The sequence below is a fragment of the Nerophis ophidion genome, linkage group LG07 (assembly GCF_033978795.1).
Source record: "Nerophis ophidion isolate RoL-2023_Sa linkage group LG07, RoL_Noph_v1.0, whole genome shotgun sequence".
Lineage (NCBI taxonomy): Eukaryota > Metazoa > Chordata > Actinopteri > Syngnathiformes > Syngnathidae > Nerophis > Nerophis ophidion.
Window position 1 is genome coordinate 10,808,196 of NC_084617.1, and position 19,445 is coordinate 10,827,640.

The 19,445-nt window shown below is 37.7% G+C and overlaps 1 protein-coding gene across 1 annotated transcript in view; it reads right to left on the bottom strand.

Annotated features, from left to right (window-relative positions):
- LOC133555925 (inactive phospholipase C-like protein 2) overlaps window positions 1-19,445 on the bottom strand; it is a 415,124-nt gene that overhangs the window by 11,806 nt on the left and 383,873 nt on the right. The window contains exon 25 of the mRNA XM_061905396.1: window positions 6,034-6,143. Coding sequence (XP_061761380.1) covers window positions 6,034-6,143 — 110 coding nt within the window. The remainder of the gene's footprint in view (window positions 1-6,033; window positions 6,144-19,445) is intronic.

Consider the following 19,445-nt stretch of genomic DNA (forward strand, 5'->3'; position numbering starts at 1 on the left):
ACCCATATTCAGTTGAATATGCTACAAAGACAAGATATTTGATCCTCAAACTCATAAACTTTTCTTTTTTTTTTGCAAATAATAATTAACTTAGAATTTCATGGCTGCAACACATGCCAAAGTAGTTGGGAAAGGGCATGTTCACCACTTTGTTACATCACCTTTTCTTTTAACAAAACTCAATAAACGTTTGGGAACTGAGGAAACTAATTGTGGAAGCTTTGAAAGTGGAATTCTTTCCCATTCTTGTTTTATGTAGAGCTTCAGTCGTTCAACAGTCCGGGGTCTCCGCTGTCGTATTTTACGCTTCATAATGCGCCACACATTTTCCATGGGAGACAGGTCTGGGCTGCAGGTGGGTCAGGAAAGTACCCGCACTCTTTTTTTTACGAAGCCACGCTGTTGTAACACAAGCTGAATGTGGCTTGGCATTGTCATGCTGAAATAAGCAGGGGCGTCCATGAAAAAGACAGCGCTTAGATGGCAGCATATGTTGTTCCAAAACCTGTATGTACCTTGCAGCATTAATGGTGCCTTCACAGATGTGTAAGTTACCCATGCCTTGGGCACTAATGCACCCCCATAATAATAATAATAATAATAATAATGGATTAGATTTATTTATATCGCGCTTTTCTATTGTTATATACTCAAAGCGCTCACAGAGAAGTGGGAACCCATCATTCATTCACACATGTAGCCACAACTGCCCTGGGGTAGACTGACGGAAGCGTGGCTGCCAGTTTGCGCCTACGGCCCCTCCGACCATTCATTCATCATTCAGTCACCGGTGTGAGCGGCACAGGGGGCAAAGGGTGAAGTGTCCTGCCCAAGGACACAACGGCAGCAACTTTGATGTCCATAGGTGGGAAGCGAACCTGCAACCCTCAGGTTTCTGGCACGGCCACTCTACCCACTACGCCATGCCGTCCCACCATACCATCCCAGATGCTGGCTTTTGAACTTTGCGTCGATAACAGTCTGGATGGTTCACTTCCCCTTTGGTCCGGATGACACAATGTCCAATATTTCCAAAAACAATTTGAAATGTGGATTCGTCAGACCACAGAACACTTTTCCACTTTGCATCAGTCCATCCGAGATGATCTCGGGCCCATAGAAGTCAGTGGCGTTTCTGGATGTTGTTGATAAATGGCTTTCGCTTTGCATAGTAGAGCTTTAACTTGCACTTACAGATGTAGCGACCAACTGTATTTAGTGACAGTGGTTTTCGGAAGTGTTCCTGAGCCCATGTGGTGATATCCTTTAGAGATTGATGTCGGTTTTTGATACAGTGCCATTTGAGGGATCGAAGGTCACGGTCATTCAATGTTGTTTTCCGGCCATGGTGCTTACTTGGAGTGATTTCTCCAGATTCTCTGAACCTTTTGATGATATTACGGACCGTAGATGTTGAAATCCCTAAATTTCTTGCAATTGCACTTTGAGAAACGTTGTTCTTAAACTGTTTGATTATTTGCTCTCGCAGTTGTGGACAAAGGGGTGTACCTCGCCCCCTCCTTTCTTGTGAAAGACTGAACATTTTTTAGGAAGATGTTTTTATACCCAATCATGGCACCCACCTGTTCCCAATTAGCCTGCACACCTGTGGGATGTTCCAAATCAGTGTTTGATGAGCATTCCTCAGCTTTATCAGTATTTATTGCCACCTTTCTCAACTCCTTTGTCACGTGTTGCAAACATCAAATTCTGAAGTATTGTATTGCGTTAATATTTACATCTAACACAATTTCCCAACCCATATGGAAACGGGTTTTGTAATGGGGACTTTAAGTTATTGTTGCCGCTGATAAAGCACAAGTTAATTGCGATTGTTCCTGGAAATGAACACAGTAATACTCAACAGCTTTTCTTCTACTTCTTGAAAAGTTCAGCAAATGTGACTTTGGCCAACTCCCTAAGTCTACTAAACAATGACTGCCTTGATGTGGGAGCTCCACGTGTAAAACGGCATCCATCAATAACTTTTTGCTCCGTGTAAAAATAAAAAAAAAAAAGAAGAAGATAATTGTGCACAAGTCGATCTTGCAGAGATCCGAACAAAGCAGAGAGGCGATGTTTTGGAACAGCCTGTCTTTAGTTAATCCTTGTCCTTGGCCTGCTGGAGGACATTATTTATGCAAAATAAACCCTTTTTTTCCTCTCCACAGAAAGAACATGTACTTTTATTTACGACTTTGGTGATGGCTGGTTTACTGAATGTTCCTAGTTAGTGGCACTTGATGTTGAAATGTACTTAAATGTCCCATATAATAATATTTTTCACCAGTTTTAAATCATTTTATGGCTGTGTTGTCTAAAACCGAGCCTTGATGCAGAAATTTTGACGGTTTGAAAGTGCTTTTTAATAAGCCCTACAGTTTTGTAGTCTTTAGCTTGTATGCTGATGACCAAAAAGTTATATTTTAGGGGCGGCATAGCTCGGTTGGTAGAGCGGCCGTGCCAGCAACTTGAGGGTTGCAGGTTCGATTCCCGCTTCCGCCATCCTTGTCACTGCTGTTGTGTCCTTGGGCAAGACACTTTACCCACCTGCTCCCTGTGCCACCCACACTGGTTTAAATGTAACTTAGATATTGGGTTTCACTATGTAAAGCGCTTTGAGTCACTAGAGAAAAGCGCTATGTAAATATAATTCACTTCACTTCACTATTTTGGTTTCATCTGACTACATGACATTCTCCCAATCCTTTGCTGTATCATCCATGTATCCATTTTGGTATAAACTCAACTCGTTTTGTTTGGAGGAAGAAGAATACTGAGTTGCATCCCAAGAACACCACACCTACTGTGAAGCATGGGGGTGGAAACATCATGCTTTGGGGCTGTTTTTCTGCTATGGGGACAGGACGATTGATCCGTGTTAAGGAAAGAATGAATGGGGCCATGTATCGTGAGATTTTGAGCCAAAACCTCCTTCCATCAGTGAGAGCTTTGAATGGTTGACCATATACTTTTTTTCCACCATAATTTACAAATAAATTCTTTAAAATTCCTACAATGTGAATTCCTGGATTTTTTTTTCACATTCTGTCTCTCACAGTTGAAGTGTACCTATGATGAAAATTACAGACCTCCGTCATCATTTTAAGTGGGCGAACTTGCACAATCGGTGGCTGACTAAATACTTTTTTGCCCCACTGTATTTACCACGCCCAGGTCTGGGGGGTTGACTGTAATTAAATGCTAGTTTTTTCTTTCTTTACTTGTTGTACTTAAGAGAATCTAATCTGAAAATATACATCAATAATGTGTTGGTTTAAAAAAATCAAAAAACAAGCATCATTTTCTGTGGTATAAACTCAACTCCTCGTGTTTGGAGGAAGAAGAATACTGAGTTGCATCCCAAGAACACCATACCTACTGCAAAGCATGGGGGTGGAAACATCATGCTTTGGGGCTGTTTTTCTGCTAATAGGACAGGACGATTGATCCGTGTTAAGGAAAGAATGATTGGGGCCATGTATCGTGAGATTTTGAGCCAAAACCTCCTTCCATCACTGAGAGCTTTGAATGGTTGAGCAAATACTTATTTTCCACCATAATTTACAAATAAATTCTTTAAAATTCCTACAATGTGAATTCCTGGATTTTTTCCCACATTCTGTCTCTCACAGTTGAAGTGTACCTATGATGAAAATTACAGACCTCTGTCATCATTTGAAGTGGGAGAACTTGCCCAATCGGTGGCCGACTAAATACTTTTTTGCCCCACTGTATTTACCTGGTCTGGAGTGTTGACTCTAATTAAATGCTAGTTTCTTCTTTCTTTACTTGTTGTACTTTAGAGAATCTAATCTGAAACTATACATCAATATTGTGTTGGTTTGAAAAATCAAAAAAGAAGCATCATTTTCTGTGGTATAAACTCAACTCGTTTTGTTTGGAGGAAGAAAAATACTGAGTTGCATCCCAAGAACACCACACCTACTGCGAAGCATGGGGGTGGAAACATCATGCTTTGGGGCTGTTTTTCTGCTAAGGGGACAGGATGATTGATCCGTGTTAAGGAAAGAATGAATGGGGCCATGTATCGTGAGATTTTGAGCCAAAACCTCCTTCCATCAGTGACGGCTTTGGATGGTTGACCAAATACTTATTTTCCACCATAATTTACAAATAAATTCTTTAAAATTCCTACAATGTGAATTCCTGGATTTTTTTTTCCCACATTCTGTCTCTCACAGTTGAAATGTATCTATGATGAAAATTACAGACCTCTGTCATCATTTGAAGTGGGAGAACTTGCACAATCGGTGGCTGACTAAATACTTTTTTGCCCCACTGTATGTGATTGTGTGGGCGAGCGAGGTGAGGGAGCGGTAGGTGAGGGCGGGGAGTGGCTCGTGTTTTTTTGGATTGGCTCTGTGTGCGAGACCTCAATAAAGCCGCGATTTGCAACTAATCGCCGGACTCTTCATTTACCCTGGAGTCTGGAGCTGTGGAGACCCACTGCCGGGTAGAGTGAAGGGTGCTGCCCCCGAGAATACATCAGCCCTGGAGGAGTGTCTCCTCTGCGCTCCTCGAGTACGGTCTGGGAGCCGGGAGCAGGAAAGGTGCAACACATGTTTGACGTGTAGTCAGAAGCAGGTGCTGAACAATGTCGGCAAACCTCCGTCCTCCATTGTTGTATCGCGCAGCCAAAGTGTTCCCAAACGGGAGATCTTTATGAGACAAGAGGGTCTTCCAGCTCTGACTTTTACATGTTGTCCTAGCCCTGTCGCTGCTAGCATGTGTACTCGTTCGGTACACCTCCGAATTGAACCCGAACCCCGGTACCAAAACGGTTCAATACAAAAATATACCGTTACATCCCTAGAGTGTTATGTATGAATTCCGGGATTTTTTTCCCACATTCTGTCTCTCACAGTTGAAGTGTACCTATGATGAAAATTACAGACCTCTGTCATCATTTTAAGTGCGAGAACTTGCACAATCGGTGGCTGACTAAATACTTTTTTACCCCACTGTATTTACCTGGTCTGGAGGTTTGACTGTAATTAAATGCTAGTTTCTTCTTTCTTTACTTGTTGTACTTTAGAGAATCCCATCTGAAACTATACATCAATAATGTGTTGGTTTAAAAAAATCAAAAAAGAAGCATCATTTTCTGTGGTATAAACTCAACTCCTCGTGTTTGGAGGAAGAAGAATACTGAGTTGCATCCCAATAACACCATACCTACTGCAAAGCATGGGGGTGGAAACATCATGCTTTGGGGCTGTTTTTCTGCTAAGGGGACTGGACGATTGATCCGTGTTAAGGAAAGAATAAATGGGGCCATGTATCGTGAGATTTTGAGCCAAAACCTCCTTCCATCAGTGAGAGCTTTGAATGGTTGACCAAATACTTATTTTCCACCATAATTTACAAATAAATTCTTTAAAATTCCTACAATGTGAATTCCTGGATTTTTTTTCCACATTCTGTCTCTCACAGTTGAAGTGTACCTATGATGAAAATTACAGACCTCTGTCATCATTAGAAGTGGGAGAACTTGCACAATCGGTCGCTGACTAAATACTTTTTTGCCCCACTGCATTTACCTGGTCTGGAGGGTTGACTGTAATTAAATGCTAGTTTCTTCTTTATTTGCTTATTGTACTTTAGAGAATCCAATCTGAAACTATACATCAATAAAGTGTTGGTTTAAAAAAGGAAAAAAGAAGCATCATTTCCTGTGGCATTCTCCTAAAAAAGCCCAGTAACGGGAGCTCCTCTACTCAATACTAAATTATTTCAGGGTGATGTGGTGGAGATAAAAATATCTTGGCTGTTCTGCTGCCTTCACTTAACCGAGCAGACCCTCTGTGCAGCGGAGCGCCTTAGCAGCATGTGGTGCTTTATCACTTTATATATTAAGGCCTGTATTCAAAAAGGCAGTGGGGGGGCAACCTCGAGGACACGGCTGGACCGAGGCAAGCTCACCATGCCTAATAACACAGCAGTGTCTATAAAGACTGGAGTGAGAAGGCTTGTTGTTGTGTTTTTTGGACATGAATGCTTGGGTCTCACCTTAAGCACCGTGATGTTCCAAGCGTAGCTCTCCATCGCCTTCTGGAGCTTACGACCTTTCAGACCCTCCTTTGCTCCGATGCGATGGAGGTCCTCGTGGAAGTCAAGACCTGCACAAATGAACAGGTGCCTTTTGATCAATATGAACTTTATCATTAAACGCTGGACTGCTTATTAGGTACAACTCAGGGTTTCCCGCAGCACTTTGCGGCCGCCTTAACAACAAATAGCCACCGCCTAAACTAAAGTCCTAACTAGGGATATCCCGATCCAGCGGCGTTTCTGGATGTTGTTGATAAATGGCTTTCGCTTTGCATTGTACAGCTTTAACTCGCACTTACAGATGTAGCGACGAATTGTATTTAGTGACAGTGGTTTTCTGAAGTGTTCCTGAGGCCATGTGGTGATATCCTTTAGAGATTGATGTCGGTTTTTGATACAGTGCCAACTGAGGGATCGAAGGTCACGGTCATTCAATGTTGGTTTCCGGGCATGGCGCTTACGTGGAGTGATTTCTGCCGATTCTCTGAACCTTTTGATGATATTATGGACCGTAGATGTTGAAATCCCTTTGCGGCCGCCTTAACAACAAAGAGCCACCGCCTAAACTAAAGTCCTAACTAAGGATGTCCCGATCCAGCGGCGTTTCTGGATGTTGTTGATAAATGGCTTTCGCTTTGCATAGTACAGCTTTAACTCACACTTACAGATGTAGCGACGAATTGTATTTAGTGACAGTGGTTTTCTGAAGTGTTCCTGAGCCCATGTGGTGATATCCTTTGGAGATTGATGTCGGTTTTTGATACAGTGCCAACTGAGGGATCGAAGGTCACGGTCATTCAATGTTGGTTTCCGGCCATGCCGCTTACATGGAGTGATTTCTCCAGATTCTCTGAACATTTTGATGATAGTATGAACCGTAGATGTTGAAATCCCTTTGCGGCCGCCTTAACAACAAAGAGCCACCGCCTAAACTAAAGTCCTAACTAGGGATGTCCCGATCCAGGTTTTTGCACTTCCGATCCGATACCGATACTGGCCTATCCGAGCATGTATTAAAGTTTAAATTTATTTAGCCTACTTAGTTGTCGGATTCATGCTGAAAAGGATTTTAGCACTCTTGATAACAACTAGCCAGCTGAATTAGGTGAGTTTGAATAATACACAATAGTTGGTATTCAAGGATAAACACAAAATATCAAAAATTATACATGACAAACAGAAATGGCATCATTAAACAGTAATAAAGTAAACAGCATAAAGTGCAAATAATCCTGTAAACATTAAAAAAAGCAAAACACACAAACAACCTGAGTGGGATAAAATGTCTATAACTCAGCATCAATACTTGCTCTTGAACAAGTGTAAACTTAAAAAAAAATCTACACACTCCCTTCAATTGTTTGCCCCAATCAGGGGGGCAAACAACTGAAGTCCAGGCATAATGGGGAGATTCTTTCTAACAAAGACGAGCACTTCAAGATGCTCAGGTGTCAGCCTCTCACTCGCAAGAGTCATTAAAATGTCTTACAACTTTACCACCACGCTTGACTTTATTGTGGCATGTTTTTTGCACTCCACCTCTTCATCTTTTTCGTTTTGTAGGGTAAAATAATCCCACACAGCTGACACTTTTACCGTAACTTTTAATTCACACGGCCGTCTGAACGGCTAGAACGCAGACCTGTGGATGTTTTGAAGGAAAATGCGTAACGGAGTTTAGGGAGCGGCAAAAGAGTGGAATGTATTATTTAAACCGGTGCGTTGGAAAACACGGACGGGAGTTTTTTTAAAAACTGGATCTGGATCGGCATTTTCCCATGCCTTGCCGATTCGCGATATGTGTTTGTCATTCTTGTTTGGTGTGGGTTCACAGCGTGGCGCATATTTGTAACAGTGTTAAAGTTGTTTATACGTCCACCCTCAGTGTAACCTGTATGGCTACTGTTCAAGTAGCCTTGCAGTCACTTAAATGTGTCGACACGCAGATAGCACGGTGTTAAAGCGGGCGCCACGACATGTTTTAAAGGAAGTTACAAACATTATGATAACGGCACGCCCTCAATGCTAATGTCCGGGTGGATATTGGAGTATATTTACCCCGGGAGATTCCTGGGAGAGGCACTGATATTCGGAAACCTCCCGAAAAAATCGGGGGTGTCGGCAAGTGCATAGCTGAGCCACATCAAAGTGATCAAAGAGCCGCGGGTTGCCGACCCCTGATGTATAACATGCACAGTGGGATTTCTAATAATTGGGAAAGTTTATGTCATGTTTGTTCTCCAACAGAAAATATAATAAAACGAAAAATATATTTTTTCCTTCATCTTTGTCCATTTTCACACATCTCTGAAAGGGGTCCAGGGAGCCACTAGGGCGGCGCTAAAGAGCCGCGGGTTGCTGACTGCTAGTATAGACGGTCTTTTACATATATCAGCATATTTTTTTCTAATTGATGAAAAAAATAGTTCTCAGTAGCCTTTCAGAGAAAAATTTTGACATGTTTGTTATTACCATGATCTTGTGATCATGTTTTGTTTGGTTATGTTCTGTTTTGCTTAAGACTCCATTGTTTCCTGTTTTTGCACGTCCTTGTTTGCTTTGTTTCCATGCCAACCCGTTAGTTTTCACCTGTCCTCATGTCACGCACCTGTCTCACGTTTTGCACTCGCACACCTGTCACTCATCATGTCACTATTACTTAAGTTTCCAGTTGCCGGCTGTCTTTCTGGCGACATCACTCTGCTTCATGTCATGTTTACGGTTTCATGCTGAGTTCACGCTGCTTGGTTCATAGTCCATGCTGCCCTGTTCACGTCATCGCAAGTAAGTTTTGTTTATTAATGCCACAGTTAGTGTCTTTTGTTTTTTGTCCATAGTTCTGCCTTTGTGCTAGTTTTTGTTTCTATAGCCAAATTTTGTACTTCCGCCCTTGTGCGCGCCTTTTGTTTATTCCTTTTATTAGTATTAAAATAAAGATGTCATTACCTTCTCCAAGTTCACTTGCATCTCGGGAAAACAACCACCCCATAGTCCACGCTCTAATAAATGTTAGAGTTTGGATTGGTGTAGAACTGCGTCATAGACCTGTTTAGAATACTTTGAGCACTTAATGAGGCAGAATTGGCTTGCCCTTTGGAAAGAGCTCTCGGCATGATGCAGTGCATCTTTACACCCATGCAAACTACACCTGCAATAATTAACATATGGTAGAATGAACACCTCTCCGTTTCTGCTCTTGAATTGGATATCATTAGATTGTGTACCTAATATCGCGGCCAATGCAAGGGATTGCGACACAGAAGACGGCGTCCGGTTACATGCCGGAACTTGATCACTGGGATTTTCCTTTGCCAACCATGACCTTACAAAAGCCAGCAGAAGACAAGGACATCTTTATCCCTCGGATTTTCTTGTTAATGGAATCACCATCAAGTGGCCTCAAATCCGTCGTAGCAGAGGGGGGAGAAGGGAGGGGGGAGGCATGGCAGCTAATAAGTCAGGAAGGCTCCTGGACTTAAAACACACATAATGAGAATGGACTGAATTAGGGCTGGGCGATATGGCCTTTTTTTTTTTAATATCTCGATATTTTCAGGCGATCACGATACACATTATATATATATCTCCATATTTTGCCTAAGATTCGAATGAACACTTGATGCATATAATCACAGCAATATGATTCTATGTGTCTAAATTCTTCTATACTGCATTAATATATGCTCATTTTAAACTTTCATGCAGAGAGGGAAATCACAACTAAGTCAATCGACCAAAAATGTATTTCAATCAATCAATCAATCAATCAATGTTTATTTATATAGCCCTAAATCACAAGTGCCTCAAAGGGCTTGTGACGACAACATCCGTGGTTCAGCGCCCATATAAGGGCAAGGAAAAACTCACCCCAGTGGGACGTCGATGACAGTGACTATGAGAAACCTTGGAGAGGACCGCATATGTGGGCAACCCACCCCCCAGGGGAGACCGAAAGCAATGGATGTCGAGCGGGTCTAACATGATATTGTGAAAGTTCAAGTTATTAAACAGCAGAAATGGGTAGAGTAGCCAGAAATTGTACTCAAGTAAGAGTACTGTTACTTTAGAGATGTATTACTCAAGTAAAAGTAAGGAGTAGTCACCCAAATATTTACTTGAGTAAAAGTAAAAAGTATGTTGTGAAAAAAACTACTCAAGTACTGAGTAACTGATGAGTAACCTGTTCCTTTAATGATGACGGCAACAAGTAATGCACAAAAACATAAAAATAGCAATGAACAAATTCAGAGGCAGGAAATCTCTTAAGCAACTAAAACAATAACATATATTAAATAATATATATTTGGTTTTACACTGTATTGAAAAAAAAATTGAAAATTAATTTTACCTTTGCAACCTCATTATACTATTGGCTAAGTTTTATATTCAGAAATGTAAGTTTCTCAATACCCGACCTGTTTTTTTGTGCCTTTAAAAAAGATTGAGAACTTTACATTAAAACACTCTACCTCTAACAACCAAAAAGTTGTGAAAATGATGATGCTGTGTTCCAAATTTAAGTTATTTACTGAGATTGAGTGAGCCTATGGCTTAGATTTTTCTTTATTTTATATATATATATAAATATATATTTTGCATTCTATTTTAGTTATTTTGAATTTACAACCCCCTGGCAATGTTTTGTACGGTTTTTATACTGTTTTGTACTTACTTTGATTATTATTTTCAACTGTTTGTAAATGTTGAAATTTATAAATAAAGATTTATTTAAAAAAAAATAAAAAATCATGTGACCGCCTGGCTCTCTTTGATTGGTGAAACGGAGTCAAACGTCACCAGTGACTGCATTTGATTGGTGAAACGCAGGCATGTGATAGATGCTACTTTGAAGGTTTGTCTGACGAACCAAAAAAAAACAAAGCGTGCATTAACAGATCGATAAAAATCAGTAGCGAGATGAATGTAGGTAAATGGAGCGGAGTAAAAGTATTGTTTCTTCGCTATAAATATACTCAAGTAAAAGTAAAAGTATGTTGCATTAAAACTACTCTTAGGAGTAAAATTCATGTCAGTTCAAAACAGAAAGTGCAAGATTGTCAGACATTTTAAAACGAGCCATTAGTGCACTTTTGTGCATGATGTCACTAAGATGACATATCAAAACAACACTAAATTAAAGTGCACTTTTAGTACAGAACACCACTACAATAGTTTAAAACAAAGTGTACTTTTGTGCATGATGTCACACTCTCATGGCGTGGACTGTTGTGTGGATTGTTTTCCCGTGGTGCAAAGCGATTGGACCGGATACGATGTGAAGGTAATGACATATTTAATTCTACTCATAAAAAGAGACAAATGAAAAGCGCTCGCAGGGGAGGTACAAAAAATTGGCTCTAAAAACAAAAACTTGCACGAAGGCAAAACTATGAACATAAAACAAAAACTTGCACTGTGGCATGAATAACAAAAACACTTACTGTGACCGAGACACAGTGGATCATTGGCATGGATAGCATGGGTTTGTAGAAGGTGAGTAGATGGTGATGTCGCCAGGCTGAGATCCTGGCAACTGCGGCTTAAATAATACTGTGGTGATTGGAAACAGGTGCGTGACATGGGGACAAGTGAAAACTAATGGGTTGGCATGGAAACAAAACAATGGAGTGAAAAAACAGGAACTAATTGAGTCTTGAAATGATCTAACACAACTAAACAAAACATGATCACAAAGACATGACACACAAGATATTTCGATAAGTGTCAAATAAAAATGAGCTGCATAATAGGAAATCAAATCGCTATGGGGTAGGTTCCTGCGGACGTTATCTCCTTTTGTTGTTGACTATTTTTTTCATACGGTGTTGATCTGGAAATGGTTGCATCGGCGTTTTGTTGGTGTGGCACCGAATGGAGATGTTGATATGCGGAGTAAGCACTCTTCATTCTTTAGCAGGTGACTTTTCAAATGATGCTACATATTAACAGTGATGATACTTTTTGTAGCAACGCTTTTGCCCCACACTTGACAAATTACGGTTGTTTGTTCGACATATTCCCACTTGAAGCCAAACCACCCCCTGCTGTTTTTCTTGGGAATTAATTCTTCCTGCATACCAGATTCGCACCTTCTTTCTCTCGTATTACCACTCGCACCACAGCTGGGGTAGACTACTGTTGAGTTTTGCATGGTTGAATGAATGTATGTACTGTATGTATGTATGTGTATGCTTGCTTTAGTACTATTATCTTGTGTTTATCAAATAACGTTTTTGTCGTTTTGTTTTTGTTTTTTTGTTGTTGTGCTTGCTACCATGTTTAATCTTTCCATGTGTATATTGTCCTTTGGACCCCCTGTTAAAAGCTTCTTCTAGCTTATTTGGGGGACCCTTTCACGTACCAACATCTTTAAATGATGATATTCACCACTATTGTAATTGTTGTATGGTATTGAGAATAAACTTGTAAACTTGAAAAAAACTTGAAACTTGAAAACGTTACCATGCTGCTACCTCTCTGCTCCGTGACATATGTAAGAAGACGCTTGCTGTCTGGGAGAAGCAGAGACAAGAAAGAGTGATAAAAGGCTGTAGTACTTATGTAAATATATGTATATATGTATATGTGTGTGTATATATATATATCTATATATACATATATCTATCTATATATATAGATATATATATATATACATATATCTATCTATCTATATATATATATATATATATATATATATATATATAGATAGATATATGTATATATAGATATATATAGATATATATATATGTGTGTGTGTATGTGAGTATTTGATCAATTTTATTTTATTTCTGTTTATTATTATTATCAATGTATTAATTCTTTTTTGTTTATTTAATTGATGTATTTGTATACATCACTTTTTTTTTTGGTTATTTTATTTTATATATATATATATATATATATATATATATATATATATATATATATATATATATATATATATATATATATATATATATATATATATGTATGTATGTATATAGCTGAGATAGGCGCCAGCGCCTCCCGCGACCCCGAAAGGGAATAAGCGGTAGAAAATGGATGGATGGATGGATATATATATGTGTGTGTGTATGTGAGTATTTGATCAATTTTATTTTATTTGTGTTTATTGTTATTATCAATGTATTAATTATTTTTTGTGTACTTAATTGATGTATTTGTATACATCACTTTTTGGGGGGTTATTTTATTGTATATATATATATATATATATATATATATATATATATATATATATATATATATAATTGATGTATTTGTATACATCACTTTTTTGGGGGGGTTATTTTATTGTATATATATATATATATATATATATATATATATATATATATATATATATATATATGTATGTATGTATATAGCTGAGATAGGCGCCAGCGCCTCCCGCGACCCCGAAAGGGAATAAGCGGTAGAAAATGGATGGATGGATGGATGGATGGATATATATATGTGTGTGTGTATGTGAGTATTTGATCAATTTTATTTTATTTCTGTTTATTATTATTATCAATGTATTAATAATTTTTTGTTTATTTAATTGATGTATTTGTATACATCACTTTTTTTGGGGGGTTATTTTATTGTATATATATATATATATATATATATATATATATATATATATATATATATATATAATTGATGTATTTGTATATATATATATATATATATATATATATATATATATATATATATATATGTGTATATAGCTGAGATAGGCGCCAGCGCCTCCCGCGACCCCAAAAGGGAATAAGCGGTAGGAAATGGATGGATGGATGGATATATATATATATGTGTGTGTGTGTGGGAAAAATCACAAGACTACTTCATCTCTACAGAACTTTTTTCATGAAGGGTTCCCTCAATTGTCAGGATTGAGGGAACCCCTCATGAAGTAGTCTTGTGATTTTTCCCACACATACATATTGTGCTCTACCACGGTATCGGGCAATATTCTCTGGATAATCCATTTAAGACATATATATATATGTATATATATATATATATATATATATATATATATATATATTTTTTTTTTTTTTTTTTTTTGCTTTTTTGGGGGTAGGTGGTATGATGGGGATATAAACAAAAACTACTTTGACATTTTAGGGCAGACAACAGCTATATGATGTATGTGAATATGATGTAATGGATAGAAATGTCTGATGCTGGATGTCAATAAAAATAAAATGAAAAAAAAAAAAAAAGAGAGAAAAACCTGTAGTGTAATGCCAGCAGCTAAAAGCAACTGCGTGAGAACATGTACTTGAATATCACGATATAGTCATTTTCTATATCGCACAGAAACAAACCCGCAATATATGGAGTATATCGATATATCGCCCAGCCCTCGACTGAATACTCTCCAAGCTGGATGAAAATAATCCAGTACAACTTGATATAAATATATCTTGAAACTCAGGTTGTATCAATGGAGCAGAGATTCTGGCAAATTTACAGAATGCAGTCGAGGGGGATTTACAGTAAGTGTACGATACAAATCGAAGCACGGACACCGACGAAAACCGAGCCACAAATCACAGCACCTCTGACCTTGGGCGAACTCCCTGCAGGCGTGTTTAAGTCGGAGATGGATGGCCGCTATTGCCGCAGAGTGTGTAATTGGTCTTTTAAAGCCATAAACATCATCTCATGTTGTGCAGCATCTGAGGTTTATGTCACAAAGATGCTTTTCCCCTTCATTAAGTCGGGCCTCTGAGCTAAGCTGGGCTGAGGAAGGCAGACAGGCTTAAGCGTGCAGGGAGATAAGAGCCTCAATAGCGAGAACACAGGCAATATGTTGCTAAATTAGTCTGCCTTTGTGGTGAAATGTCTTACCTTCCCGAAGAATATTACTTTCCTCTTTCTTCTTCGTGGATACATTTGACCAATAATGATAATCTGGAACATTTTTTTTTTTAGGTGTCATGGATATTTTCATCAGTTGTTTTTAATACATACATAACAGGGTTGTATGGTATACAGGTATTAGTATAGTACTGCCATACTAATGAATCATATTCGGTACTATACTGCCTCTGAAAAATCCGCCCCGTCGTTGCCGCATCGTGTCATTGCTGGTTTACGAGCATGTTTGGCAGCGCACAATCACGGAGTACTGACAAGCAGACACACTGTGTAGACAAAAAAAGGGAGAACGGACGCATTTAGGCTTAAAAACCAACGATAAAGGTGAAGTTGAGAGTCGAGACCCAGGATGGACCGCTCGTCGGGACCCAGGATGGACCGTTCGCCTGTATCGGTTGGGGACATCTCTACGCTGCTGATCCGCCTCCGCTTGAGATGGTCTCCTGTGGACGGGACTCTCGCTGCTGTCTTGGATCCGCTTTGAACTGAACTCTCGCGGCTGTGTTGGAGCCACTATGGATTGAACTTTCACAGTATCATGTTAGACCCGCTCGACATCCATTGCTTTCGGTCCCCTAGAGGGGGGGGGGGGGGGTTGCCCACATCTGAGGTCCTCTCCAAGGTTTCTCATAGTCAGCATTGTCACTGGCGTCCCACTGGATGTGAATTCTCCCTGCCCACTGGGCGTGAGTTTTCCTTGCCCTTTTGTGGGTTCTTCCGAGGATGTTGTAGTCGTAATGATTTGTGCAGTCCTTTGAGACATTTGTGATTTGGGGCTATATAAATAAACATTGATTGATTGATTGATTGAAGTTATAACACTGAAACGGCCTGAGGAAGAGGTGCTTTAAAACATGGATAGCTAGCTAGTGGCTAAAGTCCATTCTCAGTCTGCAGTGTTTTAGCTACTTCTAAATCACTAATCCTCGCCTCCATGGCAACAAATAAAGTACGTTTCTTACAAGTATCATCCCTGCAGGACGAGGAATTGATAAACATGCTTCACTACACACCGTAGCTCACCGGCGTCAAAATGTAAACAAACACCATTGCTGGATCTACACCTGACATCCACTGTAATGATACCAAGTACAGTACGTCTCTATATACATTTTTTAATTATTTTATTTAAATTAATTTTGTCCAGAGGGCACCCATTTAAATTTCTTACACACACTTGTTATTTCATATGTTGACCAGAGGGGGAGCACTTTTAAAACCGACACACAATCAATTTGAAAAATCCATCCTTTTTGGGACCACCCTAATTTTGATAGATTTCACCACCAGGGGTGCTAATGAGACATTCTCTATTAGATGCAATTGTTCTCCATATTGGGAGCATGATTTATGTCCTAACTTGTTCACACCTCCTCATATGGACGCTATTTTTCCTTATTGATGTCTTAAGAAGGGTTAGAATACAAGAACACACACACACACACACACACTTGTATTGGTTATCTTCTTGAGACCTCCAAAAAATGCCTACCTCTTTAGGACCACCCTTTCTAGATACATAAAGATTTGTATTTACAACATTAATAATATATACATACTATGCAAATATAAAGAAGTTTGTTGTGAAAAATTTGTTGGAATTTCACGAGTAAAAGGTCACGATTTGACAAGAAAAACTTAGAATTTTGGCAGTAATATAATACAAGTCATAATTTTAGTCAACGCAAGTCCAAATTTATAAGAAAAACTGAACATTTGTACAATATTATGATAAAAGTTGGAATTTTACTCAATAACAGTCGCAATTTTACAAGAAAAGCTTAACATTTTGGCAATTTTATGAAAACAGTCGTAATTTTACTCGACACGTCACCATTTTATAATAAAACTTTAAAAATGTTGGCAATATTATAATAACAATTGGAATTATACTCGCTAAAATTATCACAAAAGTCAGAATTTTACTCAAAAAATGTCCCCGTTTTACAAAAACAACAAAGTTGGCTAAGTTGTGATAAAAGTCAGAATTTTATAAGACAAATGTCACTATTTTGCATTAAAAAATAATAATTTTACATAAAAAAAGTCATAACTGTACGAGAACATATTGCAATATTACAAAAACAGAAAGAATATGAGAAATTGTTCCCAATTTTGTAAGAAAGAAGTCGACACATTGTGAGGAAAAAAACTGCTTTTAGTTAATTTATTTATTTTTCAATTTTTTGTTTGTAATTGATTTTCAATCTTCATTATTTACTTCAATTTACTACAGCATGTCTCTCTATACATTTCTTAAAATTAATTTTGGCCAGAGGGAGCGCATTTCAATTTCTTACACACTTGTCGTTTCATATGTTGCCCACAGGAGGAGCACTTTTGCAAACTTTTTGGGACCACACTAATTTTGATAGATTTCCCTACCAGGGGTACTAATGAGACATTCTCTATTAGATGCAATGATTTCCGTATTGGGACCATGATTTATGACCTAACTTGTTCACCGGTCCTCATATGGAAGGTACTTTTCCTTGTTGATGTCTCAAGAAGGGTAGGAATACAAGAACACACACACACACACACACACACATACACATTGAAAAATGCCTACCTCTTTAGGACCACCCTTTCTAGATATAAAGATTTGTATTTACAACATTAATAATATATACATACATTGCAAATATAAAAAAGCTTGTTGTGAAAAATTTGTTGGAATTTCACAAGAAAAGAGTCTTAATTTTAGTCAACGCAAGTCAAAATTTATAAGAAAAACTGAACATTTGTGCAATATTATGATAAAAGTTGGAATTTTACTCACTAGCAGTCGTAATTTTACCAGAAAAGCTTAACATTTTGGCAATTTTATGAAAACAGTCTAAATTTTACTCGACAAGTCACCATTTTGTAAGAAAACTTTAAAAATGTTGAAAACATTATCATAACAATCGTAATTCTACTTGGCAAAATTATGACAAAAGTCAGAATTTTACTTTGCAAAATTATGACAAGTCAGAATTTTACTTAAAAATGTCCCTGTTTTACAAAAACAACAAACAAAATTGGCAACTTTGTGATAAAAGTCAGAATTATATATGACAGGTCACCATTGTGCATTTAAAAAATTTATAATTTTACTCAATAATAGTTGAATTTTACAAGAAAAGCTTAACATTTTGGCAATTTTATGAAAACAGTCCTAATGTTACTCGACAAGTCACCATTTTGTAAGAAAACTTAAAAAAACAATTGGCAATATTATAACAATCAGAATTTCACTTGGCAAAATTATGACAAAGGTCAGAATTTTACTCAAAAAATTTCATTGTTTTACAAAAACAAACAAAATTGGCAATTTTGCGATAAAAGTCAGAATTTTATAGGACAAATGTCACTATTTTGCATTAAAAAAATTATAATTTTAAATAAAAAAGTCATAATTGTACGAGAAAATATTGCAATATTACAAAAACAGAAGGAATGCGAGAAATTGTTCCCAATTTTGTAAGAAAGAAGTCGACACGTGAGGAAAAAGACTGCTTTTAGTTCATTTATTTATTTTTGAATTTTTTGTTTGCAATTCATTTTTAATCTTCATTATTTACTTCAATTTACTACAGCATGTCTCTATATACATTTCTTAAAATTAATTTTGGCCAGAGGGAGCGCATTTCAATTTCTTACACACACTTGTTATTTCATATATTGTCCAGAGGGGGAGCACTTTTTAAAACCTTTTTGTGACCACACTAATTTTAAAATATATCACCACCAGGGGTACTAATGAGACATTCTCTATTAGATGCAATGGTTTTCCAGTATTGGGACCATGATTTATGACCTAACTTGATCACCGATCCTCATATGGACGGTACTTTTCCTTCTTGATGTCTCAAGAAGGGTAGGAATACAAACACATACACAAACACACACACACACACACACGTACACACGCACACACACACACACACACACACATTGTTGTATTGGTTATATTCTTGAGACCTTTGAAAAATGCCTACCCCTTTAGGACCACCCTTTCTAGAAATATAAAGATTTGTATTTACAACATTAATAATATAGACATACTATGCAAATAAACAAAAGCTTGTTGTTGTGAAAATTTAGTTAGAATTTCACAAGAAAAAGGTCACGATTTCACAAGAAAAACTTTGAATTTTGGAAGTAATATAATACAAGTCATAATTTTAGTCAACGCAAGTCCAAATTTATAAGAAAAACTGAACATTTGTACAATATTATGATAAAAGTTGGAATTTACTCAATAACAGTCGCAATTTTACAAGAAAAGCTTAACATTTTGGCAATTTTATGAAAACAGTCGTAATTTTACTCGACACGTCACCATTTTATAATAAAACTTACATTTTTTTTGCAATATTATAATAACAATTGGAATTATACTCGCTGAAATGATGAGAAAAGTCAGAATTTTACTCCAAAAATGTCACCGTTTTACAAAAACAACAAACAAAATTGGCTAAGTTGCGATAAAAGTCAGAATTTTATAAGAC